Source organism: Gobius niger (assembly GCF_951799975.1).
Source record: "Gobius niger genome assembly, chromosome: 10".
Classification (NCBI taxonomy): Eukaryota; Metazoa; Chordata; class Actinopteri; order Gobiiformes; family Gobiidae; genus Gobius; species Gobius niger.
Window position 1 is genome coordinate 19,249,817 of NC_136861.1, and position 25,148 is coordinate 19,274,964.

At 40.4% G+C, this 25,148-nt stretch overlaps 2 protein-coding genes across 4 annotated transcripts; both read right to left on the reverse strand.

The window, feature by feature from the left end:
- Positions 1-2,955: 2,955 nt before the first annotated feature.
- On the reverse strand, positions 2,956-9,010 carry raver1 (ribonucleoprotein, PTB-binding 1). The gene is made up of 14 exons (XM_079565100.1): positions 8,393-9,010; positions 7,503-7,569; positions 6,706-7,175; positions 6,005-6,196; positions 5,803-5,923; positions 5,638-5,738; positions 5,136-5,217; positions 4,564-4,757; positions 4,413-4,491; positions 4,188-4,327; positions 4,043-4,111; positions 3,736-3,858; positions 3,558-3,620; positions 2,956-3,478 (listed from the first exon to the last, which is right to left on the reverse strand). The coding sequence occupies exons 1-14, from the start codon at positions 8,723-8,725 to the stop codon at positions 3,332-3,334; spliced, it is 2,181 nt and encodes a 726-aa protein (XP_079421226.1). The 5' UTR covers positions 8,726-9,010; the 3' UTR covers positions 2,956-3,331.
- A 1,099-nt stretch (positions 9,011-10,109) lies between these two features.
- tyk2 (tyrosine kinase 2) lies at positions 10,110-24,710 on the reverse strand. 3 transcript variants are annotated; one of them, XM_079564247.1, is made up of 24 exons: positions 24,594-24,710; positions 19,082-19,284; positions 18,880-19,003; positions 18,670-18,802; positions 18,129-18,292; positions 17,675-18,050; positions 17,427-17,597; positions 16,700-16,857; positions 16,514-16,619; positions 16,261-16,444; positions 16,087-16,193; positions 15,860-15,994; positions 15,681-15,768; positions 15,444-15,571; positions 15,180-15,315; positions 13,030-13,181; positions 12,653-12,797; positions 12,476-12,570; positions 11,912-12,101; positions 10,974-11,092; positions 10,716-10,888; positions 10,527-10,644; positions 10,338-10,448; positions 10,110-10,265 (listed from the first exon to the last, which is right to left on the reverse strand). In XM_079564247.1, exons 1-24 carry the CDS (start codon positions 24,623-24,625, stop codon positions 10,125-10,127), a joined length of 3,489 nt encoding a protein of 1,162 aa, XP_079420373.1. In that variant the 5' UTR covers positions 24,626-24,710; the 3' UTR covers positions 10,110-10,124. The 3 variants fall into 3 exon arrangements, with proteins under 3 accessions (XP_079420373.1, XP_079420374.1, XP_079420372.1); XM_079564248.1 differs by lacking the exon at positions 24,594-24,710 and adding an exon at positions 20,055-20,211 and having other exon boundaries at positions 18,135-18,292; XM_079564246.1 differs by lacking the exon at positions 24,594-24,710 and adding an exon at positions 20,055-20,211.
- Between the last annotated feature and the right edge of the window lie 438 nt (positions 24,711-25,148).

Sequence of the window (25,148 nt, forward strand, 5' to 3'; positions counted from 1 at the left end):
GTTTAGCCCCAGTTTAGACTTGGTTTAGTGGTTTACTCCTGTAGACCTTGTTTAGATCTGGTTTAGGTCCTGTTTTTTTGAGATAGTGGTTTACTCGTTTAGACCTGGTTTGATTCAATCCTGCACATTAAACTCTTAAAGGGACAATACAGAGTTTAAAAATGTTAATGCCCTACATGTTCCAGCAATGTCCTAATGTGTAGAATGAGCCCAGACCTGTTCACCACAGTAGCTTTTTTGTATCTGCTTTTATCGAGAGAAAACAAACATAAAAAGAATGGATCTTTTTTCAAGACGATTGGTGTGGGAGGAAAAGACTAGATTAAATATTGAAAAGCAAAAAAGCTAAATGTGTCGGCCTCATAGCGATCAGCTAAAAGGCCATCTTTGGTGTTGAAAGGTCAAAGGTCATCTCATCTCGGGAACTCGGGCATCAAAATGATCTCCCAGTTTCCCAGTGGAAAACACGAGGTGAGGTGGTGTTGGTAAATACGAGACCAAATGAAGGCAGCATCAGCCATCGAAAATACAAAGGAACAAAATGTAAGTCTCATCCTCCATTTTTAACGGCATGTCTCTGTTTTTGCAAATTAATTTTGTAAACATGAGGTGGATTTAATGAAACACTAGGAATTTGTGTTAACTAGGTCTACTAAGTTAAATCCAAGTGGGTACAATAACATATCCTTACACAGAGAGTTCAGAATACTATACGACGGACATTCTTAAAGTCTGCAGAGTCGAGGCGCCCTTATTAATTCAAAGATCTCACTAATACTCACCCCTATTTTATAGAATTTGTGATGTTTTATAGCTTATGATTACATATGAAATAACAGTGACTGTATGGATAGTTACTTTTACAGTCCCATTCAAACTTATTTTTTGCACAATCTCTTGTGTGACACACTGGACACAATTTTTGCCAAAACATACTTAGCACGATTATATTTTAGATTTTGCTAAAGATTGTACCCAGTTTCCTTTAGTTTTGGCCATTTTTCTGATGTTTATAGTTTCACTTCCTGACTGGACACCAACAGGAAGTGACATAGAAGAAGGTAAACAATTTTAAACTGTTGCCGTGCCGACCATGTTATGTCAATGGGAAATGAGTCAAACTGCTTTGGAACCTTCTTCTGTGTCACTTTCTGTAAGTGGCTTAAAAATAACTTTTCTGCCCAACATTTCAATAAAATTGGATGGATGGATAAATAAGTCATATTTTCAAAAGCATTAAAAACGGTCATATGCACTTTAACCTCTTACCCCCCGCCTGGACCGAGTGCATTTTTTACCAATCAGCTTTACCCAAATCTAAAAGCTACTCGACCGGAGAGCAACTGTAACGCTTCATTTAAAAGCTAAGGCCAACAAAACTGATGATCATAACTTTGTCCCGTTTGTCTTTTTTTTTCATGGCTTTTTTGCTGCATTATTGTTTCCTTTCTGGCACGTTTTTGTTGCTCCTTTGGTGACATTTGTTGCTTTTTTTTTCATTACGTTTTTGCCGTGTTTTAACCACGTTTGTGTTTCATTTTCATCCTTGTTTTTGTTGCTATTTTGACACTTTTCTTTAACTGAGAAGCTTTCAGGTTTTTTGTTTGGGTAAAGCAAAACTGGAGATAATGTGCCGTGTTCAGGTGGGGGTTAAGAGGTTAAGGAGCACTGTACACAACAAGGCCGCTTGTTCACGATCAATAAAAAGGCATTATCAATACATGAACAGCATCACAGACGAATGAAGAACCAAAATTTGATTTCGCTATTGGAGTAAATAAAATATTGTGTAGGGCCTTTAAAATCAGCCATGTATAACGAAGCTCCCATGACCTTCTTCTTCTTCTTACACTTTTCCTCAAGCACAAATTGCTAATCACTGCAGAATAAAAACCGAACATGCACAAGTCCATGGGGTTTAAATAACATTTACTAGCTCACACCGTCACACATACAGAGACAACCATGGCGGTACAGAGAGAGGATACGCATCTCGTGGTCCATACACAACATGAGCGGTCTACTGTGGCACGCCTCCCATTCAAAGACAGCCAAAAGCACGCACAAATGAGCAGCAAAATTATTTTCCAAGCACCAGACCAGCGGCAGGTATGATCAAGAAAACAAAGGGGGGGAGGGAAGAGAGAAAAAAAAAAAGCTCAAGACTCCAGGAATATAGTCAAACTAAGTTACACGGCAAATAATACTGTTATAGGAACCGATCACAAAAAGAAAAAAAAAAAGAAAAAAAACTGTAGCTGCATTTTTATAGCAGAAGTCAGAGGTAATGGGTTATCACAATCAAACTGTCAGATAATTAAAAAGGGAAAAAAGGGGGGAGAACTACAACGTCACAGACCAATTATGAGCCAGTAGCTTTCATTAGCGTCTCAATGGACAGACACGTTACAGGACGAGTTCAAACATGGCCAGTGCCAAACAATGTAGCTGCCATATCCACTCATCCACAGGAACAAATTCAAGCCAGAGTGCTTTTGTTGACATTTGTAGGCAGATAAAAAGAGTCGCAGACCCTTCAGAATCCCGTCAACATTTATCAAAACTGTATCAACAAAAACATGGAAAAAATTTAACTCCAGGATTTTTTTTTTTTAAATGGTGACCATGGATGTAACCAGTGCATCGTTCACCAGTGTCAGACTAAACATTAGGATGGTGTGATTTGACTTACAATGTGAAAGAAAAAGAAAAAAAAAGTCTTGAAAATACGTCACAATAAATAGCTGTCTGTTTGTGGATGGAAAGCAGTGTTCTGAACCAAACTTAAGACTTGAACAACATCTAGAGAAAACAAAAACAGTGGAAGGAGGAAACACCCAAAAAGACAACTTCACACAAACTACTGAACTTTTTACATAGACAAGACTGAAGGGAGAAAAAAAAAAAAAGTAGAGCCCTTTTTCTATTAAAGCTTGGTTTAGACAGTGTCCCTTTGCCATGAGTAAGAGAGGATCAATTTAAAGAACAGGTTAAAACAAAAAGAGCAACCGTTGGCTGCTTTTGTTAACTGGTCGAACCATTGCTCTGAACAGAGTCAAACATAAAAAATAAAAAGGGTTAAGAAAATACTTAATCCAGTTTACCATTTTTTCCAGCTGTACATCTTTTCCAACAGAAAATAAAATGATAAAGTAAAAACTTAAATTACCAATACACTAAAAATCATATTTACACAAAACACACAGAGTAATACCAAGTGTTCCCATAAAGTGACAGCGTCCAGTAAACTCCACAGCGCCCTCCGCAGGTCACAGCACAAACTGCTCCTTTGACTGATTCCACACACGTATCCGGTGGATAGAATTCAAGCTCAGAAAATGCGCTTGCGCTTCAGGTAGGAGTCGGCATAGTGGCCTCCAAGACCCTGAGAGTGCTGGCCCACGTAGCTCCCCTCCGGGCTGGGCTCTGGAGACGGGATGAGCCGAGAGAACACGCGCTTGTGGCTGCCAATAGGAGTCTGGTATGAAAGAAGAAATTATTAATACAATAAAACACGCAGGAGTACAGAAGACTTCGAGACTGATGTCTGCGGTTACCTTAGGGATAGCTCCCAGACCTGGGGGATAGTTTGTGTGACTATTAGGAGGCATCCCCACTGCCTGAGGAAAACAAAACCAAAAGACTCTTTAATGAAAAATAAGTTAGGTGATTAATATCCTCAGTTCTGTATCACACTTGTTGAATTAAGAGGGGGGAAAAAAAGTTTAGCTGTACCCTATTGAGATGCGAAGGGCCACTGTTGCTGACCGTCTCAGGCCCTGAACTGAAGAATGAGGCCTGTGTGGGGCTTAGCGGGTAACCAAAGTGGGAAAACCTCTCATTGTAGTGCTGAGAAACCTGCCAAAACCCAAACGATCTAGTTGAGCCTACAATTTAATTCCACGTGAATATGGAACATCAGAATATACATGTGACTCATTGAAACCCATTACCAACTACATTTCAAAATGAGAACCATATAATCCGTTGCCACCACACAACACTTAGTAGATGCGACATTTGGTGCTAGTGGCGTATGTACCTGCTGTCCAAATCCTAACACCGCCGTGTCCAGATTCTCTTGTTGTTCATATAAACAGGTCAGAGGATCCTAAAAAAAAAAACAGCAAAGGATATTACTTCATGTAATACAAGGACATGCTAGGCCATATAAACAAAAATCTTACGGCCAGCAAATGGGAGAATTCTTGGGCGTAAGGCTCCTGGTAGTGAAGGTTGAAATTTGGCTGCATGTTCTGCACCGTCTGGTTGGACAGATTACTTAATGTGGGTCTCCTTCTGTACGGGTGAGGCCTGCCATTCCCCGCTAAAAAAAAAAAAAAAAAGACAAAGCATAAAATCAGTTTGAGACACTGAGAACTTTACATCGACTCAAAAGTAACAATGAGCACCTGCAGCAAACACGTTGGCATTCATGAAAGGACCCTGGGGAAGGTTCACATCTTTAGGTGGTTCTCCAAGAAGAGAAGTCTAGGAGAATAAAAGTGATTATTGCAATAAATAAAAAGAGCAAAAAAAAAATGAAAATAGCTTCATCCTTACTCCTTGGGGCGAGGAACTATCTGACCCCATCGCAGCGCCGATCAGAGGCATGGATAGCCCCTGCAGAGTGGGAGAGGGGGTCTGAGGGAAAACAGTCGGGGGAGACTCCTGTTCCCTGGACAAGGCTCTGCCCACAAGAGGCTTTAGGGGCGCAAGCGGATCAGCCTGTAGCCCGAGACCTGCGATCACAGCACCTATGATAAACACACACAAAATGTAGCACCGACCAAGATTGCATTGCAGAGATTTATGAACCAAGAAGGGATTAGCTGAAAATGTAATTACCTATATAGTTTTGGTTCAATACAAAATGAACTCAACATTCAACAAGCTAAAAACTACCCAATGTGACTGTTATTTTGAGATGAATAATGTAAAGAAAGCACAGTGCGCCAGTATCTACACAGAATATCAAGTTATTAAACAGCACTATGTCAAGCACACACACATACACACACACGATGCAGTTGTTAAATAACGCGATTAAAAAAGGTTACAGATGTTAAGCCTCGAATAAGAACTAAAAACCATGTGGTGTGTGGCTTTAGGTATGACTGAAATGGATGCCAAACCTTGGGGCAGGTCTCCGAGCAGATGGACTCCCTGCTGGCCGGGCAAAGATGCCAGAGGACTGTCCCCGATGAGGCCCGGTGCCTGCAGCCAAAGGACAGGGCAGAGGGCAATCAATGGGGTGGGGGGGTCACACATTTAAAAAAAAAAAGATGGCAAGAGCGGCTGCACTCAAAAACACTTAAATACCATCGTTATACTTACCAATGTAATTATGTGTTGAAGTTTTAGTATAACTACATCACCCCAAACCATGCGCAACAAATAGAGTAAAAGCCTATACATAAAGTCATTGGTTTTAAAATGTAGGGTTAGTTCCATATCATTGCACACAAGTCTGAAGTCTGTTACCACTCACACATGACATTAGAGGGGTATCTTTACTGGGCAGCACCTGAGTCCAAAGAAGAGGATTTCCCAAGAAGGCTTGCTGACAGTGACAAGTGAATAATCGCAATTAACTAAAATACATCAGCAGTACAAACACGGGAATGAATGAAGTACCTGCGGGGCCTTGGCTTGGTTCTGCAGGAGGATTTGTAGCAGAGCGACTGACAGGGCGGGGTTGGTCAGCAGAGGCATTGGTGGAGCTGCCCCCAGGATACCTGTAGAGACTCTTTTTAATTTAAGGATCTTCAACATTGCGACAAATATGGTGGACACTTGTACCTTGTTTTGGTCCCTGAGAGAGTGGGTTGAGCAGCATTTTAAGCGCAGCAGGATTACTGAGGCCAGTGAGAATCTGCATAGCTGTGGGGTCTGGAAGAAGACCTTTACCCCTGTTCACAGCCTACAACACAAGATACCGCACTAGTGAATAAAAAAAAAAAAAAAAGACAAATGTCATTAAAACCAGTGTGACTTTACATACCATTGTCTGGGCGGCAATCAATGCAGCCAGCATACTCCGCCCCGGAGGTCCAGGAGCACAGAAGGAAACTCTGATGTGTGTGCCACAAAGGAACCTGCCGTCCAACAAACGCTGAGCTTCCTCTGCCATCTCAGAAGTGGAGAACTCCAGAACTGTGAACCGCCGAAAACTCCCATCTTGCCCCTGAGCCAGCTGTAAAAATAAAATTAAAATATAGTTGGTATCCACATAATGTTGTTCTAAAAGAAATGTAACCCCCACCACCCCAACCCCTTTATTGATAGTGTAGGCCAGGGATAATGACGCCTATAAAATCAACAGTTAATGCTGAATATTGTGTCTTTTTATTGACTGTGACTTTATTGAGAGTGTTTGTGCCGGTTGTGCTCTTCTCTCCTGCTCTCATTCCAGAACAGCACAGTGGAAGTCAGGTGGTCATCACCATGGAAACCAGAAAAGCTCATGCTATTGAAATTTTGAGTGGACACATAGAAAGTAGGGTAAAGGTAAAAGTCAAAAAGTGTGACAGCCAAAGAACTCCCCATTTTCAAAAATGTTAGCCATTAAAAACAAGCTTGTTTTAGTAGGGCTTATATTATTAACATGTGTATAATGTTAGTGCATGATGCAAAGTACTAGGATCCACTGTTTTGGCAGGACAGTGGACCAAAGTAGGATGCACTATTCTGGCATATGTTTACCTGGCAAAAGACTGGTACATGGGTGTCAGAGAGGGCATTGCGGAGGTCCTGCGCTGTAAACAGACTCTGGGGCAGGCGGTCCACGCACAGACATTTCGAGTGCAGAAGTGGGTACGTGAGGGATCCCACCTCTGTCCAATGGACGTACAACATGCGGGATCCAAGCTGCTTTCCCAAGAGCTCCGACTTAGCTCTGGCAGCTGAATCTTTCTTCATGTATTCTACAAAGCCATAGCCTTTAGAGTGACCAGTGGAGGCACTATACACCAAGAAGCAGCGCTCCAGGTTGCCAAAGGGACGCACCAACTCTTCAAACTGCTGCTGGCTGAAGGCACGGGGCAGATTTGCAATGCACAACAAAGCATCTGTAGGCTGAAGCTGGACAGAGATTTCCCGGTCACGAAGCACATACTGGTGGAAGTCTTTGATGGCGCTTTGGGCCTGTTCTCCATTAAGCAATGTCACAAATGCTGTAAACAAGTGGACATCATTAGACAATAGACAAATGAAACAAAAATAATATATAAAAGCTGTCCGCATGTTAAGGTTATACAGGTCATTTAATGTAAGGCATTCTTGTGTAAGAAATGTAATTAGCAAAATGAATTTGGCTTAGCAACAGTGTATTAAACATTACTACAGAGGAGCTTTCACAGGTTTTCTATGCCCTTTGACTTCCAAACAATAGCTGTCAGCAGCACCACAAAATTCAAAAGAATGTCTCTTGGCTCTCTGTGCTCAACTGATTTTGCCAAAAAGTCAAGGAAACCAACAGTGTTATATAACAAAATGCCAACCTGTGCCCTTGTACTTGTCAACAAAGCAGTACTTCAGGTCATAGTTGCCCAGCAGCTCATGGACTTCCTGGAAATAAAATTCAACACTGGATTAGAAAAGCTCACGAGTTATTAAACATTTTTGAGAAACCAAATGCTTTCGCCATTTGGTTTATTGTTACACTATCTGTACCAAACAGGCAACAGCGTTTAAGAGCAGAGCTGACCCAGAACACCTGTGAGGTGACAGAGGTGAATGAGTCTTTGTTGTTGAGAAATTGTTCTGCGCTTTTACCCATTCACAAACGGAATGGTGATGCTGTCTAGCATTTTCTGAAATGTTTTGTCCCACACCTTCCAGCTTTTGTTGCAACATGGCTCACATCTCGAACTACCACAGCTCCCCTCGAACAATGGTACAGCCCAGAGCCACAACTCCCCACGAGTCAGACAAATTACCAAAATCTGGCGTAGGGAGCAACATACTGACAGGGCCACAACTTTATATTGTGTTTGAATAAAATGGTTGAGAGTACACACAATACAGACTGTATATATTAATTTTGATTTGCACCATCATTCTGGCAACGGAAACTAAACTGAGCAACAGGAAGGCCAAAGCAGCTGGCCTAACAGGCCAGGGCTGATAACTCACTGACAGCAATCAGACACTTTTCACACATGATGTCAAATTCAAACATTTTACATCATAATAAATACATTAGTTAGGCTCATCTGGAAGATGCTACCAGAATATTAATCATTACAAACTGTTGTGTTGTTCCCAATTAAAATATGATGTTACTGTGAGCTTAATCTTACATGCAGCAACAGACAGGGGGCAATAGCAAAGCTAGGCTAATGTTGGTTACTGAAGTTCACACACAATGCACAAGTTATTAAAAAAATACCTGGTTGCTAACGTCAGATGGGAGGTTCTTAATGATGATCTTCCTGCGGTTAAAAAACTCCCGACGAGTTCTTTCTAAGCGACTCTCGATCTCTTCGTGGCTCAGGGATGTCAGGTCCTCGTCAACCCTCCGCTGACACTCGTGTCCCGCTGTGGCGTCCTCTTCTTTCGCCTCGAGGTCTGAGTGGCGACGATCTACACCGGGCATCAACTTTTCGTGTTCGGCCAGCGCGTGGTCGTAGTCTTCTTTGTGAGGACGAGAGGCAAACCTGAGTCCTGGTGTGTCTGTGGTTTCATCTCTGGAAGTGGTGCTTGCAGACACAGCGGCCGCCATCACTCGTTTGGTGGAAGTTTTTGCTGCGTCCGAAGTGCAGGGGATTTGAGCAGTTTAAACAATACACACGTGCCCCCAGCGACGCCTCTGATTGGACGAGAGCAGGACGCAATCTCCATGACGACGACAAAGTCGGCTGTATGGGCGGGGACTCGATTAAAGTTAGGCATTTGGCAAAAGTTCATCCATTAACGGGATTGGGTTGGCCGGGTTGGCCTCACTGATCCTTTCATGTATCTTGGTCATTTTTAATAATATTTTTGGAGATTATGATAATCTATACGAGTTTAATTTAACTGGTTTAGGTTAGGTTTATCCGGCAGAGCTGGGTCAGAAATTGTGAACATGTTCGAATAAATGCTTTTCTTCTTATTCAGAAACAAAACGATACAAATATAAAGATCAGAGACAGCTGTGGTTTAGTTTCAGGCTGTTTGGATGGTGGTGCTGTTTCTGATAGACCCGCCCAGGACGAAATGCCGAGCAAGTCTCGTGCGGGCGGGGCAAATGTTAGATTAGCCAATGGTTGCTTGAGACAAAATGAGTTTTGGGGGAGTAACTAAATACATTATTTAGAATGCTCATTTTGATTATTGTATTCTGGTAAAGTTACTTTTATTTGAGAGAGAAAAATAAAAATAAAAAAATAAAAAAAACTTTCATTTGAGAGTATTTAGAATACAGTGACTTTCCAGATATCAAGGGAATACATCCCAGTACTCATCATAACATTTTAGCTCCATATTGCACATTATTAAGAACTCAATGTTGACCCGTTTCTCCTCCTAAAATAAAGATTTAAAATGCTTCATGTTCATACAAACACTGCATTTGAGTCACATGATGCTGTGATCTGCTGCTCCTGTGCATTTGCCAAGAGAGTTTTTGAGTTTCTCATTAATGGTGAGTTTAAACAAGTGTTCCAACAATCGTAGTCTTAATTTTTGTAGTTATACACACTATTTATACATAAATATAATGACAATCAATGTGGAAGCATTCTAGTATTCAGAATACAACAATCGGAATACAATACAAAATACATTTTAAGGCAAGCGTTCAGTATTTAGTAATACAATTTCAAATTATTCTCCCCAATAGTGGATGTACCTGTGGCATTTTTCACACTTCAGTAAAGTGTCACTGTAACTTAATTTACAACAAACAATAAAAGTAAACTATAACACAGCAAATACTTAAGAACAAAGATATAGACATAGTTACAGAAGAATAATTACAGAAAAACATTCAACATTAAGGCGTGTTTTTTGCACCTCTCGTATGACTCTTCCCATAATGCAAATATATTGTTTGTAACATTTAAAACTAGGTTTGATTATGAAGTATCAAAAACAAAAATTAAAAACATATAGACATAAAAATCTGATGATTCAAAGACTTAGCAAATCTGAGCAAGAGAAAAGCCGTTTGTGGGCTGCCAGAATGTTTGACGAATAGCCTCAAATCGTTCAACAAGTGAAGAAAAGCTATGTCGATCAGAGCACTCCGCGGCCCAGCATTCATTCATAATAGTCCTCACCTGGTGTGCATAAAATGTGGAGTTTTCAACTTGTAATTCTACAAATAGAAAACAGATTTTTGGTATATTTACCTCATTTGGACAGTCTCTGGGGCAAGGCAGTCTCTTCTGTTTCTCCAACAAGTGTATGAGTCCCATCATTGTCAGTGGTGGATTCTCTGCCCCATTCATTTCATGATATTTCTTAAAAGGAACATAAAAAGTGGGATTTTGGGATTAGAATAGATGGTACACCATTATGGTATACAGTGAGATACTTACTGTCGGGGGACTTTGACGAGGGTCACAGCGAGTCAGTATTTCATATAAGGTAACGCCAAAGGACCAGACATCAGATTCAAAAGAAAATTTGCCCTCCTTCAGGCACTCAATAGCATACCTATGTACAAAAAAGTGCCATTATTATGCTTTATATTTTCACAGTGCAATACTTTGATTTTTTTTACATACCAGTACACTGGACTGTCTCCATCCTCACGAACACGATAGTACACTTCCCCCTCAGGGATGTATTTTGACAAACCAAAGTCTCCAATTTTTACCAATTTGTCATTTTCCACCAACACATTACGGGCAGCAAGATCACGATGAATGTAACGTTCTGAATGTAAGTAAGCCATACCCTGTTTGAAAGTAACAATCATTTATGCATTTTCTAAATGAAGATTGAAAACAATTTTTCAGTGATGTAATGTACAATATGCTTACCTGACAGATTTGCTGAGCAAAGAGAAGACAATGGGGAATACTCAGCTTACGTTCACGCACATACTTTTGCAGACTTCCCTTAGGAACATACTCCATTACCAGTTGTACTAACTGTCCTCCTGTGTGACGAAAAAAAAAATGTTGTTTAGCTTGACTAACAGAAAAAGTATTTATCAACCAAAATCATACAGTGCTTGTTACAGCACTGCGACAACCAGTAAAAACACTGAAACGTTAAGTTTGACCCTTAATTCCATATTAATTGCAAAACAAACAAACATAGGGCATCTAATACAGACAAATTTAACCTACATTTGTTTCTCAATTGTAAATCAATTCGCAAACATTCGGGGCACCTATATTGTGTTAAAATTCTATGATCTTATCACATATTGAATATTGTATTACAAGTCTTTGATATAAAGCCAATGTCCTTCATATTTAGAACAGTTTAAATTCATTTTAAATATGCAAGTTTTGTTAACAAAGTTTTCCATGCATTAGTTCCTCCTCCCATGTCGGTGCCAGGACACGGGCCTCCTCAGAACTGACTGTGGTGCCTTAAAAAAGACCTGCCTTTGAACAAAAGGTTCTGTCTGAGTTTTGGATCAGCCTCCCCCTCAGGGAATATCTCACATTTCCTATATTCAAAACTCAACTCAAGGTGTGGCTTAAAGCAAACAACAATTAAGTATCTGTTTCAACATTTAATTTGCTGTACTAGCTGTACTCTGTACTTTTGCCATCTGCCTATGGACGACTGATGTGAGTAATTCGTCATGTTTACGTCCGTTTTTGTTGTTTCAGAGCAGATGTTCATAAATGTGCACTCCCTAACAAATAATTAAATAAATAAATAAAATGGTGACATAAAAAAGAAATTGATATCAAAAGACTATTATTTTCCTGAAATGCAAAATGTAAAAACAACCATTTACCTAGTTCAGTACAACATCCCTTGTACTTGACAATATTATTGTGACAAAGAGATTTCAGAGTCTCAATCTCCTTCATCCAGCCGTCAGGCACAATCCCACAATCTTGTTTCAAGGACTTTACAGCCACAAACTCTCCTGTCCCATCATTAGAGGGATCATACTGATACAGGGTGACCTTTCCAAAGTGACCCTACAGTGACACAACAGAAACATACATGTAACACGAAACATTTCAGCCAATAAATACATATGCTTAGGCTTTCTATGGTACGGTTCATCCTTTAGTTATTCCATTTTAGCTCAAATCCAAAATGAGCAAATAAACGCTTTTATCTGTCATTTAGTTATTACAGAAACACCAAATTCATAAATGAGCAACAATGCGACTGATATTGAGATTATTGAGTAACATGATCAGAATTTCAGTTTTTTTTGTGTATTACTGTAATCAGTGTCACATATGACCGATTGAGAAGAAAATTCTGACATTTTAGGATCATACTTCTACATAACAAAATATAAATGATTTTAAACAGCATTATGACACTATGTGTGATGCCCTACCGCTCCCAGTTCTCTCATCTCTTTCATGTAGCGTTTGTAATACTCAGTCGGATCCATGTCGTCCCAAGGTCCAGGCTGAGGAAATCTCCTCAGATCTTCTCACATAGAATCAAGAGGATCAAGTTTACTATTAAAGTTGAATAAAAACAAAAAACTTCTGTAAAAAAATAAACTCACCTGTGATGTCAGTGAGGTCTCTCAGCACAGTCCTGAAGGAGGGCCTCTCTGCAGAATCGTAGGTTAAACACATCCGGATCAATTTGGTCAGCTCCTCCGAGGATGGCTCAGCTAAACAGCCTCTTTGTTGGTAAAATCGCTCTTTCTGTTTGAAGAAATCACAATTCAGGGGACAAGACTGCACAAGAAAACTTCAAATTATCAGAACACCTGTGTCAGCAAATACAATGTTCACATCAAAATAAGCTAAATGTTTCTTGTAGACATCATGATCCAGATATTTCAACCAGTTTTTAAAATCTAAATGAAAAACAAATCCAATTCCCACTCATATAATGATGTTAGGCCTGCAAATACATGTGTAATTTGGGGCTAACCTCAGACAATTTCCAGGAACTCATTGGAATATTGCCATCATTGCAGATTTCAAGAAGTGTGACCCCAAAGCTCCACTGATCAGCAGACGTGCCAAAAGATGCCCCGCTTTCAATGCACTCAGGGGCAATCCATGGGATGCGCTCCACTCGCTCTGCAACAACATAACAAAAGAAATGAATAAAGTGGCAGTTATATAATAGTTATATAATATTAGATTTTATAGTAGCCTAAACTTTCACATGTCCATTTTCTGACATTTTGACCCGTCTTATGGTTAATATCTGTAATTATTGGGCATATCCAAAGTGCTGCAATCACTTGGCCAATCCAACAAAATCTGGTATAGTGTTTAATGTCAACATTGTCTGCATAAATGAACAAAGGTGAAAAAATCAGCAGAGTGTTGGACCAGGGGACCAACGTGCAAAGATAGCTATTTGACCATAAAGGCAGGGGGCCGACATTGCTGCAATACCACCACCTAGTGGCGAGGTGCGAATTCCCAAAAGCCAATGCAATGTGGAAATCAATGGGGACTTTACACATGCAAAAAAAATGACGTTGACCTCTTATCACCCGCCTTAACGAGTGGATTTTCTCCAGTTCAGCTTTACCCAAATCTAAAAGCGTCGAAAGCCTAAAAAACTGATAACGGATCTTTTTCCTTGCATTGTTGTCGTCACTTTTTTTTTTACGTTCTTTTTATCTAATTTTTGTCACATTTCTGCAGCACTTTCACTGCTTTTTGTTGCTGTTTTTAAGCTTTACTGGGTGAGTTTTTGATGATTTTTTTTTTGCGTTTTCATGGTCGTTTTGTTCTCGTTCTTGTTGCTACACTTTTTTCTAAGAGGCTTTTAGATTTGGGTAAAGTCAAACTGGAGGTTAAAAAGTAAAAGCCTGGTTTCAAGGAACGTTAGAGTTTCTAAAGCTAGATATTCCTCCTGTGAAACTCTGTGGTGGGTACAGTTGTGAAACCACGGGGGTTTTCGTTTTAGCTTTGGCCTTTAATTGGCAGGCCCTGGACAGCTGTGGAGGTTTGTCTGGAGAAGACTGGCAATGTAAATAAGCAGGGGTGAGAAATGACAGTCTACTAATAATATGGCGGGGACTCAAACCTGCAATGCTCTGGATAGGACAGTGATCAGATAAGATGATGTAAGGTAAGATGAGCCTTTGTCGTCTACAGGCAGGAGAAATACTTTTTGGACATCACGGACATCAGTACAAACACATCACTACCAGAGCGTTCATTTCTCACATCCGCATAATTGACCTCAGTATTAAACAAGCCAGTGCCACCATTATGTGCGGCAGTCTTAACAGACCACAAGTCAATCGGCTGCACATATCAGGCAAAATTTGTCGCTTGAAACCATAAGATTAATATGGAAAGTTTGTCGATAATGTCAGGAGATGTTCCTGGCATTACAAGGGCAATGTCCTGAGGAGGGAGCATGTGTAAAAGTGTTGCATAATACACAAGATGACGGATTTTTGTGTTATGAATGTTACATTTAAAAACTGTACCCCTCCATTTGATATATTAGCCCCTGTGCTGCATCCAAGATTTAGAAAATTTGAGAACACAAACCCGATCTACTAGCATTTACTATTTGGACATTGAGGACTAACTACGACAACAGGAAGTTAAAGGAAGTAGGTCGATTATAGCTTCCTGCGCTTTTAATCTCACCAAGATATAGGACAATATTGGTTAAAAACGGAAACGAGACTTCTATAGAGTCAAACATACCAATAAGAATACGCACATCAAGATACATGGGAAGCATTCAAAGGATGTGCAATATGGCCAAAATAATGAAAATGTATTCTCACTTTTATCAATCTCCATTTTTGGTTCTTTGTCACTTACCATTAAACACACACACAAATCTACAGAGGGCTTTGAATCAGCACATCACGGCAACAGCCATCTTGTTGCCATGTTATGACATCACACGCACAACCTTTATTTTACCCTTCCAAACCTGGCGCAGTAACTGTTGCAGGAGGCAGTAATCTGATTATAAGTCCTCATGTTGACAAGTGGGATTGACCATAGTGGAGATTGTGATTTGATGAGAATTTGATTCATTACACAGCCCTTAAACAACCTCAATTCATGTGTCACTTTTCGTGTAATTCTGACCTTGAGGTGAAAGAGCATTTAGGGCGATTCCAGGATCACTCAGCTTCACAACAGGAGCGGTCCCAGGCTCCAAACCTCGTCTCGCAACAAGAATATTCTTAGCACAAACATTTCCATGAATCAGTTGCTTGGTCTCCTGTATTTAATCAGAAACAAAGTTGAATACTGAAATTAATAAGTTGTGAAACCAAGCTGCCAGATAATTCAAGGATAGACACAGTATTACTACAGAATCAAGCAAAAGTAAATAGGGTTTCAACTCACAAGGTAGCTAAGAGCACTGGCAAGTTGTTTCGCAACAATCAATTTCCAATGCGGAGAAACATGTGCCTTTTCTTTACGAAGAAAGACATCCAGAGGTCCAAACTCCACATACTCTTCAACTAGGATGTCTGTTAAAATGCAAAAATAAAGCAGTATTATAACATATTGAAAAAATGTACACTTCTTGGTTGTACACTGCACACGGCAAACCACAAATAAGATGTAAAGTGCTTTTACTTTCAGATCCTTTAACGGCTACACCGTGTACAAACACCAAATGTCTGTGAGATACTTGACCCATGAAGCTTGCAGTCTCAAAAAACACCTAAAAAGGTGTAGAGAGTTATCAGATATACAGAGATATCAGTAATTATACAATTATATATTATTTTGATGATATGATTAGTACAACTTACAAGTGCAATATTTTTGTGTAATTCGTCCAGAATCTTAAGAACAACTTTAATTTTATTGCTGTCATTCGCTTGTTTAGTCGGCACCAAGAAGCCAGAGTAAATGTTGGCTCTGGTTCCACGACCAAGGTGTTTTTCCTATTTCAGTAACAAAACAGAAAAAAATAAATTGTAATTGTGTGAATTATATGAATGTACAGTGCAATGATCTAAAAACTCGTAAAAAATACCTTCACTATTTCTTTGTCCTTGATTTGGTTAAATCGTACTTCAGATAGGTCTGCGAAGCGAGGGTCCAATTCAATGGGTTTCCTTGACACCAGAAGATTGGATATCTCTACAAAACAGAAGTTGAGACATTCAGAATACTCCCTTAATTCACCGAATTCAACTGAGTGACGCACCGCGAGGCTTGGGTTTGCAGCATTTCTTCACAGTAAAGTTGTCTTCTCCCGATTGAAGGACAAATGTTTTTAGACTGTCCGAGAGCTCTTTTATGCTGGAGTATTCATTGTCCCAACCCTCAAGACAGAACATTGACCCCTTTTGCTCAATCCGAAACTGCTTGTGACTGGCCGAAGAGCCGTTCTATGTAACAAAAAGTGTAAATAACCACAGATGTAAAACCATCAATATTTGCATTTGTTTGTGACTGACCAAAACAACTAGGAGGAGGCGATGATAGTCAATAGCACTCCAGCGTACAAGGAATACTCCCTCCTCCACGGCCTCTCTTTTGAGCTTCATTAGCACAAACTCATCTCTACAATGACACCTCACATTATTAGTATAATGCACTTCTTCACCTGTACAAGAGGAGGTCGGCATAATATGAAAACTCACTGTATAGGTCCATGTAGTCCATTAGCTTCACTCAGCACTGCCCTTGGGGGTGCCACTTCACGACAAAGATAGTGGTGGGCGTCTGCAGTTAGTCTGTAGTATCCATCCAGAAGGGAGACGAAAGACTGAGCCTCCCGGGTGGAGTTCATGTAAACAATCTAAACATACAAGCAGTAACCGCTTAAAATTAAATGGAGTTTTCAAATCAGTGTATGTCTACATTACACTTAAAGTCTGAGCGCAAAGCACAATCATTGTTATCGCAGTTTTAGATGACACAAAGCCCAAAGTGCAAATCACTGAGGTCTTTCATCTTTGGCTAAAACAAAACGTAAACTACAAATGGTAATAGCTACATCTTCAATACTGATATATAACGTCATGTAAATACTGGGTCAATCTAAATTAAACAAAAACTTCTGTTAGCACAAATGAACTAAATAACATGATTCAATAATACGCATGATTATTGCAATTTAAAAGTGGTAAGCCACTACTTGAATACGGCAGGTTTTGCGTAATAAGAGAAACCCTTTAAGATCATTTTCAAAAGACGATAACATTCTCATAGAGTTATATAACCCTCTAACCCCTCCAAGAGAGAATTGATATCATCAAACTCGAGGATAAATGTTGCCAATTAGAAAACAATAATATCCAACAGGCTTAATGCATCTCAAGAAAAGATGTTTTACGGCTCGTAAAGTGGTAAGAGGACACTTCTCACCATGCAGCGGTTGTCAGTGCTAATGCGCACATTATCTTCTTTGATGGTTATATGAGTGATTTCAGGGAAATCACAGAATGGAGTCCATGTGTTGGAGGAAAGTCCAGTCCCTTCCATGGAAGGCTGTTTTGTCTTCATATAATCACTCCTCAAGTACGGGTTACACTGAGCCTGGGAGTAAATATTTCAAATGATAATAAATCAACTGCACAGTGATTTAAGTTCCTTCTGTCGGACTCAGGACATACTTTCTGAGTGAACACCTTCCGCCACTGGATGCCTTTCACACCACAGACCATTATTTCATGTGTGACTGGGGTTTTGTAGTCGTCTTTTGGTTCTCCTTGGTCGTGATTGGATTCAGGATACAGACTTCCCTGTCCATCTTCCTGTAGGTCCATGCGTGACACAATGTAGATTTCTGTGCCGAAGTTTGGAGCCAAGTGTTCAAGAGTTGAGATGTACTTGTACATTATTTCTTGAGCACCAAGTCTGCCTTTATCCACAGTTTGCTGTTGGAACGTCTGAATAAAATTTGTAAATATTCGCCTCATCCTGAATTTTGTCAGAATGTTGTCTCTGGAAATTTGTCTGGCAAAAGATTTTGGTATGCAATGATGGAACCTACAAAACAACAACAACATGTTTTAAACCAAGTCATTTTCTATTTTTATTTTTCAACACAATCATTGCTGCATTTACCCATACTTTTCTGCAGTTTCTTGTAGTTTTTTGTTTGTCTGCATTGCATAATGTGAAAGATGAAGAACGGCCATTCCCAAACTCTCATTTTTGAAGCGACTTATCTCCTCCTCCGACTTTATACCTTCCACATGTACTACTTCATTCACAAATTCATACTTGGCCTTGAAACGACAAAGAAATGACGACAGAGGTGAAGACAACAATTACAAAAATATGTGCTTCTTCTGAGAGATCAAACTTCAACATTTAATTGGTTAAATTTGGGGTATCCCTGACTCAGAGAATGACAAGACAGACCGATAGGAGAAAGTGTGTGGGGGAAAGTGCAGACATTAATCACAATATAATCTTTACAAGGATCAGATCGTTTTTATCGCCCAGCCCAACATAATAATAAAATAATAAAATAATAATAAAATAATAATAATAATAATAATGATAATAATAATAATAATAATAATAATAATAATAATAATAATAATAATAATAATAATAATAATAATAATAATAATAATAATAATGTATATGACTGTAAAACCTGGCAAAACAAGTACTCCAACGAAGAAACTTCAAGCAAAGGAGAACCCTTCTGATCCGTCTCAGACCGGGGACAATGACGGAATACTTTTGGCTCCTTCTCATTTTGACCATGCCAGTTCCGGAAATAAAACCTTATTTTAAGAAAACAGTTGTTCAGACTCACACACACTTGCACAAATCTTGATCAAAAATGCAGTATGCAACCAACCTCATCCAGTAGTATAGAACGAGATGTGTGTTTTCCTTCAAAGTGAACACATGGTTTGGACTGTACCAACAGGAGGATTGTGGTTCATAAAGACCATACAGCATGTAGCACAAAGGACTGATGCCTAGAAGAAAAATGAGTCTCATAAGCGGACAACAACATTACAGGGTATTATTGTACTGGTTGTAATGATGGCCCTCACCTACTGCCTTGGCAGCAGAGGTGCACAGCTCCTCTGCTGTGACATCTCCAGATGTGTGGGACATGTACCGCTCCCCATCCGGAGTCCAGAACAGGTAAACGTGCACTCCTGGACTCTGAGGAGGCTCCCCCACATCTGAAAGAGCCAGTGGCCGTGGACGCTCTTTTGATGACAGATTTCTTAACATTGCAAACTTGGCATCACTAAAGAAAACACAAACACATTTTAAATGATCAGAATCAGGATTGTTTTTTTTGCCATGGTTATGAACAGGTTCACAACTAGGATTTTTTGGGTCATTTGTGCAACATGAAACACAAAACATATAAATTAAGATAAATAGAAAACTACAAAGACTTTAAACTATAAGGCTATAAGGGCATGCGTGAGAAGAAAACATTTAAACTATGATAAAAGACAACAACAATTTGACATAGGACAACAGTGTAAGTGTGTTTACAGGATCAAGGAGTTCCTGCTCATTATACAGGTAGTTCATTTTTTCTTAGCAATAGAATAATTCATGTCGATAACCCCCACAGATGTGAAATGTACAATAATAGGGTGAGTTCACAAGATGTCACAACATTCAAAACAGCCTTTACTTCAAAACTGTTTCTGCCACTAAGTTGTATAGGGCCCTGCGGCCCTCCCACTGAAAATAGGACATGACATTAGAGAAAGCTGTGAACGCAACCAGGCTGTTATCTTAATTTGTGTTAAACCACTTCCGGCTTTTGCTCCTTCTCTTCAGCTTCTTTGTAGTAGTTACATTTTCCTTTTTGATACGGTGCAAGATCAAAAGTCTTACGTGTCTATAATTATGTTCAACAGAAAAATAAAAATCCAAATCCACATTTTTTCTAAATCAATAAGTTACTTCTTAATGTTAAAATCACACAGCATGTTTCTCTTACGTTGTTTACAATCGCCGACAAAACAACAAACATGTCAAACAATAGGCTCGTCTTACCCATTTACAGCGCGGTTTGGACGGTGCGACATGATAGCGAACACTACCAAACGGAAATCACTTTAGTCTTTTCTCTTATGAGCGTGTTTCCCCATGGTTTCCCCTTCGCTTATTCTTATGTATTTCAGAGATTGTTGTACTTCCCGAAACCAGCGGCCACGCCTCCAACAGCGCGTGGCCTACGTGCGCGCGAGCCCTGAACCTGAACCTGCAGACTGGAGCAACAGCAGATTCAGGACCGCAGTAGATTCACGACCGCAGATTTAGGACCCCCGCTTTAATGGATTAATGGATGATGGATGAAAGGATGGATCGATTAATGGATGAATTAATGGATGATGGATGGATGGATGATGGATAGATGGATGGATGGATGGATGGATGGATGGATGGAGGGATGGATGGATGGATGATGGATGGATGGATGGATGGATGGATGGATGATGGATGGATGGATGGATGGATGGATGGATGGATGGATGGATGGATGGATGATGGATGGATGGATGGATGGATGGATGGATGGATGGAGGGATGGATGGATGATGGATGGATGGATGGATGATGGATGGATGGATGGATGGATGGATGGAGGGATGGATGGATGGATGATGGATGGATGGATGGATGGATGATGGATGGATGGAGGGATGGATGGATGGATGATGGATGGATGGATGGATGGATGGATGGATGATGGATGGATGGATGGATGGATGGATGGATGGATGGATGGATGGATGGATGGATTGATTGATTAATGGATGATGGATGAAGGGATGGATGGATTAATGGATGAATTAATGGATGATGGATGGATGGATGGATGATGGATGGATGGATGATGGATGGATGGATGATGGATGGATGGATGGATGGATGGATGGATGAATTAATGGATGATGGATGGATGGATGATGGATGGATGGATGGATGGATGGATGGATGGATGGATGAATTAATGGATGATGGATGGATGGATGATGGATGGATGGATGGATGATGGATGGGTAGATGGATTCAGGACCTGGACCTGGACCTCTTTGTAAACGGGGTTGGGCTGTCCACGTCGCACTGATCAACTGAACAACACAAATGGCATTTATGAATTGTTTATTGTGTGAATGATCAGGTAAATAAACATAAAGCAATAATTATTCAATGTTCATAAATAACTAAGGGTCCTTGGTTCTGCTGAGATGAACTTAATCAAAGGAACTAAATAAAATACTACACTACACTAGACTTAAATGTAGCCAAATAAACTAAGAAACTAAATGATAAAGAAGACGGTAACACTTTATAATTCCTACACCTTATTCAGCCTTAATAAATGACAAATTAACACTAAATTCATCAAGAGCATTCATTCATCATTTATTAGTGAAGTATGACTAATAATAACTAAACCACTACAGTTAATGCAGTTAATGCCTAGCTAATAATGATTAGTTCTCCACATACTTTACAAATATATTGTTAAGTATTTATGAAGTGTTAGTCCCACTAAACTAATGAATGATGAATGAATGTTCACGATGAATTAAGTGCTAACTCATCATTCCTTCAGGCTAAATAAGATAAGATAAGATAAGATAAGATAAGATGGTACTTTATTGATCTCACAGATGGAGAAATTGCATACGATGAGAGAGCATCTGGCAGCAGCACCCATTCAGTGCGCACCACTCTTTTTTTTCTTTTTTTTTTTCTTTGGTGAAAGATCGTTGTGTCGCGGCTGCCATCTTCACTGTTTTGGTCACAGGAGGAGCACTGGTTGATGGGAAATCCGTAGACGATGACCACGGCGGTGGAGCTCTTGCACTTGGCCACGATGTTCTTGGCCACACAGGTGTAGTTGGCCGTGTCGGACAGACGCGCCTGCTCGATGATCAGGTTGTGTCCACGGTGATGTAGAAGTTCCTGTCCTCGGCCGGGTCGATGATCTCGTTGTCCTTCAGCCACTCCACCCGCATGACCTTGGAGGATGGAGAAACTGTAGCTGCCCTCTGTCTCCTTTGATCATCTGAAACGGTGCACCGCCTCCTGGGCTTGTCCCCGTCTCAGAGCGTGGTGTCCTGCACTGGTCAGCTCCACCTCGTCCTTCCTCTTCCTCCTGCACAGCTCCCTCCACAGTCTATCACCATCTCCTCGTTGGTCCCTTTTGTTGTTTCCTGTAGCTCCTCTTGTGACGCCTCCTCCGTGCTGCAGGTGTGGGGGCTCTTGGTGCCTCTTCACTGTTCAGTGTCTCAGAAGAAGATGTTTGTAGATCTCAAATGGGTTTAGCTGATAAGCTAGCAGTTTGTTTACCTTCAAAAAGCTGCTTTCTTCAGGACCATTTTGGACTCTCAGAGTAAACAAATCCACCAAACCTCCACAAAAACACGGTAAAGACGTACAAAAGTATCCAGAAAAACAACGTGGCTCGCTGAAAAAGGCAAACAATTCACTGAAAAAGGCAAACAATTCAGCTGCACCAGGAGAGAGGGAGGTCACTTCCTGTTTTTCACGTCGCCAAAATAAAAATAAAAAATAAGGTTAAGGTTGATTATAAAGTGTCAAAACTCAGAGAACACAGGGTTAAGTCTCCCCCAAGTCAGTAACTTAAGATCCCTGGATCTGACAAAAATTAATGTAACCAAAGAAACTAGAACTAAAAGAAAAACTACACTACACTAAACTAATAATAAAGAAAGCCTCAGCAGAGACGAACCAAACCAAATTAAATGAAATAGTAGAGTTCCTCCTGGAACTCCAAGGTCTTCGTTCCCATGGCAGCGAGCAGAACCTCCAGGGAACCTCCGTACTCGTACATCAGGTCCCGGGCGGTGGCCTTGCCCAGCTCCTGCACGTTTTCCGGTTTGAGGTGGACTCCTTCAGGGACTTTGAAGTGGTCCAGGGCGGCCTTCACCAGCAGATCCACCAGCTTGTCATGGTAGGACCTCAGGTGGGCCGGCCGATTCTTGAGGAGTTTCTTCACCATGACACGAGCACAAAGTTCTCCAAAGTCTCAGGAGCTTCCGTGAACTCTGGGACTGTGTGTTTTGAGTCTTCGTCACACAGATCTTCTCTGGGATCATGTAGGATTTTGGACTCAATTTGATTTTCTGGGGCTGGATCTTGGCTCTCATCCAGGTTTTGGTGGCCCTCAGAGCAAATGTCATCAGGGCATGAAGGCTCCTTTGGACTTTCGAAAGAGTCTTCATAGATGTCAAAGAAGTCATCCATGTCCGAGAGTTCTTTGAGCTCTGAATCTTCACCTGGATCCTCTGTTGTGAGGTTTTCATCCACATCTTCAAGAGTTTCAGCCCACAGTGGACTGTTTAATGCAGTCCACTGTTCTTACCTTACCTCTAAGCTCAGGTAAGAACATCTCAGTATGTTAAAACCGTGGCCTATTCCTTTAAATCCAAGTGTCGATAGCACACATCATCATTTGATTTCAACACTATAAATGTTACTGGTATATATCAGCATGTGGCAACAGAATCCACTCATTATTATTCTTTATACACAAAGCTCTTTCATGGTGTCCTGCCTGAATATTTTTTTAATTTACTAAATGTCAGGTCAAATGCGTGTTGCTTACTAGTTCATGTCTAAGGATATTTTGACTTGTTAAGGCAAATTGGGGGTAAGAAGGCTTTGTGCTGCTTTGCACTGAGGCACAGAAGGCTTTGTGAGTGGACAGCCTTATGACCCTTGAACTCCTTGTGAACGCTCTTGTTTTTAAGTTGGCTAAGTTATAATTGTTGTGTTAATGCTGTTGTAATTGTTTTAATTGTATGTTGTTCCCATGTGCAGAGATGTCACTTGATACTTACAAAGTAGGCTATAGTAAAAAAGAGAGTAGAGTAAAAAATACTCCGGTAAAAGTATAGCCTGGTATGCAGAATGATAACCCTCTCTATATTTCATACACAAGAAAAAGTACAAAAATGTAGAGTAAAAACAGTCCATTTAAAAACATTATCCAAGGAGAAATGTCATTACATTAGGCTCTTATTTATAATTTAATAATTTTGACTTAAACCATAACTGCAGCAAGTGGGTTGGGGTTGCATGTGTTGTTGTTTTTCCTGCCTTTGTCCGGGTGTAGCCAATGCTTTAAAAAACGCTATTCTATTCTATTTATTTATTTATTTTTTAATGATTAAAACATGCCAATGTAGCTGTTGAAGTGTTTGAAAGTCTCTCTTGTAAATGAGACATTGAGCCTCAAGGGACACTTGCTGGGACAACCTCCGGATCCTCCAAAATAGTTACCCTGAAAAACTGAGAGATGGGGAATTCGGGTGATCAAATTAAGCCCTGAGCTGCGCCTAATACAAATAAAAGTGCCCCAAAATCTCTGATATCGGCACCGGCCTATATTTGTGAAGCAGCTTGATTCATATTTACAGAAGAGACCAGCAGATTTGTCTCTATTTCTGCTGTTTGGGGTAAACAGCTGTTTGGACCAAAGCAGCTGATCTCACTACATTAGGCTACAGAAGGACCGCGCCGGAAGGATCAATATGACGTTCATGCTGACTGTACCTGCACCGCAGTAGGAGCACGAGGACGTCCATCTCCCGCGTTGAGCCTACGCTGGTCCCTGTGTCTGTCTGTGTCTGAAATCTACATGTTTATTTCAGCGGATGCTCCCGCGAGGCGGCGAGGCCGTGCGTTACCGACATGCCCTTTGGCACGCGCGCTGACGAGACGGGCGCGCGCGGCTGCGTCGGAGGAAAGAAAAAGAAAATAAGGAGTAGAAAGTACAGATTCTTGTGTTTAAAAGTAATGAGTAAAAGTAAAAAGTCGCCAGGAAAATAAATATACGCAAGTAAACAGATACCTGAAAAATCTACTTAAGCACAGTAACTACTGTACTTCCCACCCCTGCCCCTTTGGAGCCAGGACTCCCCTGGAAATGAGATTCTTGATCTCAGCGGGTCTTTCCTGGTTGAACAGCCTAAAGGATACATAAATAATATAGATAAATAATATATAGGCTAAATACTGTATATATTCAGTTACTATATGCTTTTTGTTTGGCTGCCACCACTGATACTTCAGTATTTCTGCTGATTTTGATTAGTTTTACTGATGAAC